Consider the following 12,220-nt stretch of genomic DNA (forward strand, 5'->3'; position numbering starts at 1 on the left):
TTGCTATAGCCAGTATTTCCTCTGTTGCTAAAAAGACAGTACTTCTTCCTGTTTCTATAGGCCAGTATTGTTGCCAGTTGATATAGGCCAGTACTGCCTCCTGTTGCTATAGGCCAGTATTGCTGACAGTTGCTATAGGCCAGTATTTCCTCTGCTGTTATAGGCCAGATTTGCCCCTGTTTCTATAGGCCAGTGTTGCCCATGTTGCTATAGGCCAGTATTGTTACCAGTTGCTATAGGCCAGTACTGCTGCCAGTTGCTATAGGCCAGTATTGCTGCCAGTTGCTATATGTCAGATTTTATAGTGCCTATCCAGTTTAATTATATACAGGAAAACAATTTTGAGGTGTATTTTCATTATTTATTTTGCCTGAAAAATGTAGTTGGAACTCAAAACCCTGACTCTCTTACATGCCCCACAGTGATTGCTTGATCAGTTCAGGAGCTTATTAGCCAGAGCAGAAGAGCTAAGATAAACATACTCTTTCTAATGGTGTGTCTCAGATCTACAAAGCAATGCAAAATACCAGTTTGAAATGCTTTTCAATCATTTATTTATTTTTAAGATGCACTGAATAATTTTGATTAACATATATTGTCATGTATAAAATAAAAAAGTATAAATTCATGTGATGAAAATACAACATAGCGGCACCCATTGGTCTATAAACCCTAAAATGCCCCCCCCCCAATATTTAAACAAGTAATATAACTTTAAAAATTATATATCCATATTATTCTAAGCTAATTTTGTGGTTTGAATACATCAGTTTAAGTGTTTAATAAACCTTTAAGATGTCATAGTTTATATTTTCTGCATAACAGTGTATGTAGGAAAAACTACGATTTAAATGAGTAGTTTTTCTATATTTAATACAAAATACTTTGCATAAAATGAATAAATCTTTCATCTGCACATGTAGTGAATGCCCCCAAAGCAATATACAGAGCTTAAAAAATAAGATTGTAGACCTAGTGCTTCTCATAGCAGCCTTTGTAGTTAAAAATTAGCTTTTAGTACATCTAACCCTCTGTGGACAGCTTATTAGCCATCTATTTTACCCATGTAGTAGCAAGAAATGGACACTATGCCCCTGGGTCACTATCAAATGTAATTTGTGGTAATACAACATACTTATAACAAATTAGACACATTTGCGTTTGATTCATAATGATGCTGCTTGCAGGAAAAATTGTTAAAACTGATCTAGATATGAAGATCATGGAAGAAACTAGTTTTATGTTTGCTTCAGTGAGTAAACAGTCAGGTAGACAGAGTGCAAGAAGGAACAATCATGCCCAGCATCCTTATATCTAAGCATAAGCACATTGGAAACAATGAGCAAGGACTATTAAAAAGATGAGCAGTTTATGTGCAAGCAACTATATTCTTCTGCACAAGTTGCCACTAATTTTACTTTTCTTTTTGTTTGTGACATTTTATTTTTTTGCTCTCTCCAACCTTGAAAAACTACAGATGCTCAATGGCACTTACCTGGGACCGGTTCTCCTGGGGCCTCTTGTAACTTACCTTATTGCATAAAGAGAACGAGAACATTTAAGAGGAGTAGATTTATATTAAGAGAACAGGCTGAGCTACTCCTGGGTTTACAGTTACTTTAGTAATAATGTACAGTCGAGATGATTAATGCAATATGAACGTGACATGGAGAGTGTGGATGTGACACTTTGTGTTTAACCTTTACCTAATTCTCACCAGTCTGCCTGACAACTGATAAAATTACATTATTTTTGCAAGAGTGCATAAGTAGGGTATCTAACAACACATAAATAAAACTGCCCATCCCTCAATTCCCCATGCATCACCTTTTAGTACCGCATTTCCTATAACAGACACCTAAGTCCTCACTGTAAACAAATGTTTTGACTATCACAAAGTGCATTGATAGGTTTATTAATACAACAGGTTATAAAGAGCCAGCATATTGTTTACTAGAATATACTTTTAATGTACAAACCTGAAAGTCCATAAGAACTGGATATCTGGTAACCAATATATATAAAGTGGTGCCAATGGTCTCAGATATATTAAAGGGACATAACGGTGCAATAACAAAATGCTCTATTGTGTTGCAAATCCACTGACCACTAAAAAAATATTCCCCTCCAAACCAATTGGCGGAGGCAAAAGATACCCCAACATGTCATATCTTTAAATCCCTCCCACTTCCCATGAATCCTTGCTCATACATGTAGATAAGGAGAAACAGAAAAGCGGCAAAGACAAAGCTGGGCAAAAGAAGTGCAAAACAAGTACTGCTGCAAACTGTGAAAAAGAATGGGTGGGGTTCGTGGATTCTCACTATAATAAAAGTAATGCATTTATCAGATAAGCATACATTTTGTTTACTTTCAAAACATGGTGAGAGTCAATGAGTCCTCACTTGTGGGAATCTATACCCAAGCTGTTCATTAAGTTTACATATTAAATAAGATGGTCTGAAATTATGACAAAATGAAGATTTAATTAACAGTACAGAATTAGTACCATAGAGATATCACAAGTCTTTATATTCCTTGATAATGATGACTTTTAGTTGACCACCATGTTCAAAGAACAAACATATGGAGTGCTTAGGACCATTAAAGTAACAATCTATTTTCCTATAAATGAAATCCATATACATCTGTGCACTGGGGTGCCGGAACATATTGAAGTGCTCATAGATACATCTAAATCTTATTGATAAAACTATCACTTTTATTCATATTTCATTCTATTCCTGAGACACTGCATTCCTGGTCAAGTGGTACTCACGGTCATTGCACTGGGGCCCAGAGTATGAGGTCATAGAGCAGTCACACGTGAATCCCTCCCACTGCTGCATGCAGACCCCCTGGTTGGAGCAGGAATCCTCTTGGCAAGTGGTGGTGGGACCTGGAATCCAGAAGCAGAAGATTAGGGAAAAAGCGCAATTAATTATCAGCTCCTAAAACTCCCAAACTCATAGCATGCAACAATGGCACATCTCAGGCAAGCAAGGACTGAAGGAGGTGACACTAGCTATGGCATGCAGGGACATATAGGCATCCCACAATGCTCAGCAGTTCCACATGTCTGAGCTGCTTTGTTCCCTCACACCAGATCCAGTACACATGCTAAAAGCAGGTAGATTAGTTCAAAGGCAACATAATTATCATTTACGTACATACAATACCTTTATACAGAAATCTCACCTATAACTACTCCCTAAAGCATGGTGTAATACTACTTACAATTACTAGTTACGTACATACAATACCTTTATACAGAAATCTCACCTATAACTACTCCCTAAAGCATGGTGTAATACTACTTACAAATACTAGTTATGTACATACATTATCTTTATACAGTAATCTCACCTATAACTACTCCCTAAAGCATGGTGTAATACTACTTACAATTACTAGTTACATACATACAATACCTTTATACAGAAATGTCACCTATAACTACTCTCTAAAGCATGGTGTAATACTACTTACAAATACTAGTTACATACATACAATACCTTTATACAGAAATCTCACCTATAACTACTCCCTAAAGCATGGTGTAATACTACTTACAAATACTAGTTACGTACATACAATACCTTTATACAGAAATCTCACCTATAACTACTCCCTAAAGCATGGTGTAATACTACTTACAATTACTAGTTACATACATACAATACCTTTATACAGAAATGTCACCTATAACTACTCTCTAAAGCATGGTGTAATACTACTTACAATTACTAGTTACGTACATACAATACCTTTATACAGAAATCTCACCTATAACTACTCCCTAAAGCATGGTGTAATACTACTTACAAATACTAGTTATGTACATACATTATCTTTATACAGTAATCTCACCTATAACTACTCCCTAAAGCATGGTGTAATACTACTTACAATTACTAGTTACATACATACAATACCTTTATACAGAAATGTCACCTATAACTACTCTCTAAAGCATGGTGTAATACTACTTACAAATACTAGTTACATACATACAATACCTTTATACAGAAATCTCACCTATAACTACTCCCTAAAGCATGGTGTAATACTACTTACAAATACTAGTTACGTACATACAATACCTTTATACAGAAATCTCACCTATAACTACTCCCTAAAGCATGGTGTAATACTACTTACAATTACTAGTTACATACATACAATACCTTTATACAGAAATCTCACCTATAACTACTCCCTAAAGCATGGTGTAATACTACTTACAATTACTAGTTACATACATACAATACCTTTATACAGAAATGTCACCTATAACTACTCTCTAAAGCATGGTGTAATACTACTTACAATTACTAGTTACATACATACAATACCATTATACAGAAATGTCACCTATAACTACTCTCTAAAGCATGGTGTAATACTACTTACAATTACTAGTTACATACATACAATACCTTTATACAGAAATGTCACCTATAACTACTCCCTAAAGCATGGTGTAATACTACTTACAATTACTAGTTACATACATACAATACCTTTATACAGAAATGTCACCTATAACTACTCTCTAAAGCATGGTGTAATACTACTTACAATTACTAGTTACATACATACAATACCTTTATACAGAAATGTCACCTATAACTACTCTCTAAAGCATGGTGTAATACTACTTACAAATACTAGTTACGTACATACAATACCTTTATACAGAAATCTCACCTATAACTACTCCCTAAAGCATGGTGTAATACTACTTACAATTACTAGTTACATACATACAATACCTTTATACAGAAATCTCACCTATAACTACTCCCTAAAGCATGGTGTAATACTACTTACAATTACTAGTTACATACATACAATACCTTTATACAGAAATGTCACCTATAACTACTCTCTAAAGCATGGTGTAATACTACTTACAAATACTAGTTACGTACATACATTATCTTTATACAGTAATCTCAACTATAACTACTCCCTAAAGCATGGTGTAATACTACTTACAAATACTAGTTACGTACATACATTATCTTTATACAGTAATCTCAACTATAACTACTCCCTAAAGCATGGTGTAATACTACTTACAAATACTAGTTACGTACATACATTATCTTTATACAGTAATCTCAACTATAACTACTCCCTAAAGCATGGTGTAATACTACTTACAATTACTAGTTACATACATACAATACCTTTATACAGAAATGTCACCTATAACTACTCTCTAAAGCATGGTGTAATACTACTTACAAATACTAGTTACGTACATACATTATCTTTATACAGTAATCTCAACTATAACTACTCCCTAAAGCATGGTGTAATACTACTTACAAATACTAGTTACGTACATACATTATCTTTATACAGTAATCTCAACTATAACTACTCCCTAAAGCATGGTGTAATACTACTTACAAATACTAGTTACGTACATACATTATCTTTATACAGTAATCTCAACTATAACTACTCCCTAAAGCATGGTGTAATACTACTTACAAATACTAGTTACGTACATACATTATCTTTATACAGTAATCTCAACTATAACTACTCCCTAAAGCATGGTGTAATACTACTTACAAATACTAGTTACCTACATACATTATCTTTATACAGTAATCTCAACTATAACTACTCCCTAAAGCATGGTGTAATACTACTTACAAATACTAGTTACGTACATACATTATCTTTATACAGTAATCTCAACTATAATTACTCCCTAAAGCATGGTGTAATACTACTTACAAATACTAGTTACACACATACACCCTCTACACATCTGGCACATCCTGTAACAATCACAAGCACACAGGACAGCCATCACTCGGTACACATCTGGCGCACTCTGTGTCTGTCATCACCAGCACTCGGTACACATCTGGCGCACTCTGTGCCTCTCATCACCAGCACTCGGTACACATCTGGCGCACTCTGTGCCTGTCATCACCAGCACTCGGTACACATCTGGCGCACTCTGTGCCTGTCATCACCAGCACTCGGTACACATCTGGCGCACTCTGTGCCTGTCATCACCAGCACTCGGTACACATCTGGCGCACTCTGTGCCTCTCATCACCAGCACTCGGTACACATCTGGCGCACTCTGTGCCTGTCATCACCAGCACTCGGTACACATCTGGCGCACTCTGTGCCTGTCATCACCAGCACTCGGTACACATCTGGCGCACTCTGTGCCTGTCATCACCAGCACTCGCAACACATCTGGCGCACTCTGTGCCTGTCATCACCAGCACTCGGTACACATCTGGCGCACTCTGTGCCTCTCATCACCAGCACTCGGTACACATCTGGCGCACTCTGTGCTTGTCATCACCAGCACTCGGTACACATCTGGCACACTCTGTGCCTGTCATCACCAGCACTCGGTACACATCTGGCGCACTCTGTGCCTCTCATCACCAGCACTCGGTACACATCTGGCACACTCTGTGCCTGTCATCATCAGCACTCGGTACACATCTGGCGCACTCTGTGCCTGTCATCACCAGCACTCGGTACACATCTGGCACACTCTGTGCCTGTCATCATCAGCACTCGGTACACATCTGGCGCACTCTGTGCCTGTCATCACCAGCACTCAGTACACATCTGGCGCACTCTGTGCCTGTCATCATCAGCACTCGGTACACATCTGGCGCACTCTGTGCCTGTCATCATCAGTACTCGGTACACATCTGGCACACTCTGTGTCTGTTATCACCAGCACTCGGTATACATCTGGCGCACTCTGTGCCTCTCATCACCAGCACTCAGTACACATCTGGCGCACTCTGTGCCTGTCATCATCAGCACTCGGTACACATCTGGCGCACTCTGTGCCTGTCATCATCAGTACTCGGTACACATCTGGCACACTCTGTGTCTGTTATCACCAGCACTCGGTATACATCTGGCGCACTCTGTGCCTCTCATCACCAGCACTTGGTACACATCTGGCACACTCTGTGTCTGTCATCACCAGCACTCGGTACACATCTGGCGCACTCTGTGCCTGTCATCATCAGTACTCGGTACACATCTGGCGCACTCTGTGTCTGTTATCACCAGCACTCGGTATACATCTGGCGCACTCTGTGCCTCTCATCACCAGCACTCAGTACACATCTGGCGCACTCTGTGCCTGTCATCATCAGCACTCGGTACACATCTGGCGCACTCTGTGCCTGTCATCATCAGTACTCGGTACACATCTGGCACACTCTGTGTCTGTTATCACCAGCACTCGGTATACATCTGGCGCACTCTGTGCCTCTCATCACCAGCACTTGGTACACATCTGGCACACTCTGTGTCTGTCATCACCAGCACTCGGTACACATCTGGCGCACTCTGTGCCTGTCATCATCAGTACTCGGTACACATCTGGCGCACTCTGTGTCTGTTATCACCAGCACTCGGTATACATCTGGCGCACTCTGTGCCTCTCATCACCAGCACTCAGTACACATCTGGCGCACTCTGTGCCTGTCATCATCAGCACTCGGTACACATCTGGCGCACTCTGTGCCTGTCATCATCAGTACTCGGTACACATCTGGCACACTCTGTGTCTGTTATCACCAGCACTCGGTATACATCTGGCGCACTCTGTGCCTCTCATCACCAGCACTTGGTACACATCTGGCACACTCTGTGTCTGTCATCACCAGCACTCGGTACACATCTGGCGCACTCTGTGCCTCTCATCACCAGCACTTGGTACACATCTGGCACACTCTGTGTCTGTCATCACCAGCACTCGGTACACATCTGGCGCACTCTGTGCCTGTCATCACCAGCACTCGGTACACATCAATGTATAGTTGAGCTTTATGGGTGCATTGCTTTCTTGAGATTTTCTAAATACACCATTTAGTAAAAAACCCCCACATAATTTATGTTTTCCTGATAAATTAACTTCTTTCATGCTGGTGAGATTCCACAATTTATTAAACCTAGGAATTACTCTTCCCCTCCACTAGGAGGAGGCCAAGATTCCCAAAACCCAGGAACTCTATAAAACCCTTCCCACCTCACTAATGTAAAGCCAAGTCCAATAAGTAAGAAAAGAACCAAAAGCAAAAAATAGGAGCAGGGAAAAAAGTGCATAAGAAAATAAGCACCACCATAAAACACATTAACTCTCACCACCATGAAATGAATTAATTTATCAGGTAAGCATAAATTATGTTTTCTTTCATACAGGTGGTAAGAGTCCACAATTCATTACTCCTGGGAATTAATACCCAAGGAGTCCACAAGTAATGAAACATAGGGTTGGAATATCTTTTTTCACTGAAAAACTAAATACCAATAAAACCCCAAAAAGGGCAAAAACCATGCAATGAAAAAATAACCAACAGGCAACTACCTGAAGGACTTTCCTACCAAAGGCCCACTCAGAAGAAGCAAATACACCACAATGGTAGAAATTAAGAAAAAATGGCTGCCTTACAAAGTTGGCAAAACAGTGTAGGAAGTCCAGCACACAGTAGATTATGCAAAGTCACCGTGACCTGCTTCCAAGGTCAGAACATATGTATTCAAAACGACAAGAGGTGACAGCATAAAATATTTATTTAGAGACAGCAGGAAAAAGACAGCAACGTTACATAATGATTATGAATTAATTCAGGATATTTATATAAAAAAATGAATTAATTTGGTATATGAAAGGTTAACATGTTTTACCTATCTATATATATATATGTGTTTTTAGCGCCACCTGGTGGTTCTTTGGTATATAAGGTGTTTGAATTCATTGTACAAATTAGCTTGACAAAGGGACAGAAGTCCCGAAACGTTGCTGTCTTTTTCCTGCTGTCTCTAAATAAATATTTTATGCTGTCACCTCTTGTCGTTTTGAATGCTTTACAAAGTTGGACAACTAAGGTCTCATTCCTAAAAAGGCAAAACATGCCAATCAATCTATTAGAATAAGCTGTAATCCGTTAAGGTGGAGGCTAACCTGCCTCCAAAAAAAAGCCTTATGGAACAGACGTCTCCACCAAGAAGCTTACTGCCATTTCCTGTAACCAGAAAAGAACACAAACTAGAAGTTTGTCTGAAAACTATAGTAGTATTAATATAATACTTTGATGCCTTAACAACAAATTCCTGTCAGAAGATACAACACTAGGAAAGAAAACAAATCTAGTACTAAAAAAACTACCTTATCCTAAAAATAAAAAATATAGGGAAGACCACAAAAACAGAGCACATAACTCAGAAAACTCTTTCTAGCAGAAAAACAGGCAAAATAAACAAACCCCAATGCTTAGGCTCAACAAGAGAAGCCTTCAAAATCCTCAAAACCAACATAAGACTCCAATGAGAATATTGGTTAATAATAGACTCAATCCTAGCCAAAGCTATAACCAAACTATGAATATCTGAAAGATATCATCCAAAGGGAAAGAACTGAAATCTGACCCTTCAAAAAGAACTTGTGGATAAACCCATATCCAAACCATCCTCCAAAAAAATCTAGGAATTCTATAAGAATGCCAGGAAAAAAACATGATCAGGAAATAAAGATCCTCTAAACCTTATAATAAGACTTACGGCATACAGGCTCACAAATAGAACTTGAGAACCCTCCTTGCTTAAGAGCTATTCGTTCAGTCTCCATGCTATCATGCTCAGAGGTTGAGACCTGTATGAAAAAGCAGACCTTGAAACCAAAATCTGAAATGCAAAGGAAGAGACCCAAAAAGGATAACTGAAAATTTGAATTAGATTCACATACAAATAACTGAAAGACCAAATCGGAGCAAATAGAAACACAGACGCTCCCTCTAGACTTATTAGGCAACCACCCTTAAAGAAAAACCAGTTAGTCAAAATGAACGAAGAACTACCTAAGCATTTACAAACATTGCTTGAGGACCATGAACCTCACACAGTACCTGGAAAGTCGAAGAATGAAACAAAAAAAACATCAGAACTATCTCTGGGAGACCCCAGATGAAGGGACCACTCCCTTGGATGCCAAGGCTAATAAATGAGAAAAACTGTTTCTCAGTTGTTCTCTCCAGGAATTTGAACAGCAGAAATTAAATAACAATTGTCTTTTGCCCAGGAAAAAATTCACAAAACCTCCCTCACGGCCAGGAAACTGAAAGTTCGCCCTTGATGATTGACATATGCTACTGCTGAAACATAGTCAAATTGAAATCAGAGATAAGACTCCCTTTCCAACAGAGGCCAACTCTGACCCAAAGACAGCCACTCATCCTGAAAGACTTGAATCTGTAAAGAATACAGATCCAAAAGGATGAACAAAAGATGATACAGTCACCAAAACAGAGACTGGCTCAATCTGAAATCTAGATGAATCCCAGAAATAGCAGAGAAAATCCTGCATCACTGACGAAGCATACAAAGCTGAAGAGGCTTCATGAGAAAGTGAACCGCACCTTCATGCAAACTGAGATAAGGCAGTAGACTAGTTGGACTGCTCAGACATATTCCAGTTGGAACTTGGCTTCCAGACAGAAAGTACTGCCAAAGAACGTAACACTTAATGAAAGCATAAGCATATTTGCCAGAAAGGTTTAAAATCTTCACTAGCAGTATCGTCAGTAAAAAGTTAACCTGCTTAAAAAACCCTCCTCTGGAAGGATTCTAACTCCCAAAGAAAATAGGGGTATGTAAAGTCAGAGTAGAAATAGCCCCCATCCACTTTGGGAATAATTTCCTAAAATGTAACATTGGAAGCTGAAAAACAAAATTTATGCTTACCTGATAAATGTATTTATTTCCGGATATGGTGAATCCACAACATAATCATTTACTGTTGGGAATATCACTCCTGGGCAGCAGGAGGAGGCAAAGAGCACCACAGTCAAACTGTTAAGTATCACTTCCCTTTCCACAAACCTGAGTCATTCGACCGAAGGGAATTGGAGAAAAAAAAGAGTGTAGAGGTGCCTGAGGGTTAAACAAAAATAAATTGTCTTGAAATAAAGGGGGGGGGGGGTCGTGGACTCACCATATCCAGAAATAAATACATTTATTAGGTAAGCATAAATTTTGTTTTCTTTCCTAAGATATAGTGAGTCCACAACGTCATCATTTACTGTTGGGAACCAATACCCAAGCTAGAAGACACAGATGACTAGGGAGCGACAAGACAGGCAGACCTAAACAGAAAGCACCACCGCTTGAAGAACCTTTCTCTCAAAAGAAGCCTCAGCCGAGGCAAAAGTATCAAATTTGGAAAAATATGTAAAGAAGACCAAGTTGCAGCCTTGCAAATCTGTTCCACAGAAGCTTCATTTTTGAAAGCCGAAGAGGAGGAGACAGCTCTCGTGGAATGAGCCGTAATTCTCTCAGGAAGCTGCTGTCCAGCAGTCTCATAAGCCAAACGAATAATATTTTTCAACCAGAGAGAAAGAGAAGTAGCAGTAGCTTTCTGACCTTTACGTTTCCCAGAGAAACAAACAAACAGAGCAGAAGACTGGCGAAAATCCTTAGTCGCCTGTAGATAGAATTTAAGAGCATGCACAACATCCAGGTTGTGCAACAAACGTTCCTTATGAGAAGAAGGATTAGGACATAGTGAAGGAACAACAAATTCCTGATTAACATTTCTATCTGAAAAAACTTTAGGAAGAAAACCTAACTTAGTATGAAGAACAGCCTTATCGGCATGAAAAATATGGCGAATCACACTGCAAAGCTGAGAGTTCCGAGACTCTCCGAGCAGAAGAGATAGCAATAAGAAACAAAACTTTCAAAATAACACCTTAATATCTATGGAATGCAATGGCTCAAATGGAGCCTGCTGCAAAACTTTAAGAACAAGGTTAAGGCTCCAAGGAGGAGCAACAGACTTAAACACAGGCCTGATTCTGACCAAGGTCGGACAAAAAGATTGCACATCTGGCACGTCCACCAGACGCTTGTGTAGTAAAATAGATCATGTAGAAATCTGACCCTTCAGGGTACTGACTGACAAACCCTTTTCCAGGACTTCCTGGAGAAGAACAAAATCCTAGGAATCCTGACCCTACTCCATAAGAAGCCCTTGGATTCACACCAATAAAGATATTTATGCCATACCTTATGGTAAATCTTTCTAGTAACAGACTTGTGAGCCTGAATCATGGTCTCAATGACCGACTCAGAAAAACCACGCTTAGACAGAACTAAGCATTCAATTTCCAAGCAGTCAGCTTCAGAGAAACAAGATTTGGATGAAGGG

The 12,220-nt window shown here is 39.1% G+C and overlaps 1 protein-coding gene across 1 annotated transcript in view; it reads right to left on the bottom strand.

The window, feature by feature from the left end:
• The window catches only part of NRXN3 (neurexin 3), a 1,194,892-nt gene that overhangs the window by 464,922 nt on the left and 717,750 nt on the right, over positions 1-12,220 (bottom strand). The window contains exon 13 of the mRNA XM_053697352.1: positions 2,780-2,899. Coding sequence (XP_053553327.1) covers positions 2,780-2,899 — 120 coding nt within the window. The remainder of the gene's footprint in view (positions 1-2,779; positions 2,900-12,220) is intronic.

This window comes from Bombina bombina, chromosome 1 (genome assembly GCF_027579735.1).
Source record: "Bombina bombina isolate aBomBom1 chromosome 1, aBomBom1.pri, whole genome shotgun sequence".
Lineage (NCBI taxonomy): Eukaryota > Metazoa > Chordata > Amphibia > Anura > Bombinatoridae > Bombina > Bombina bombina.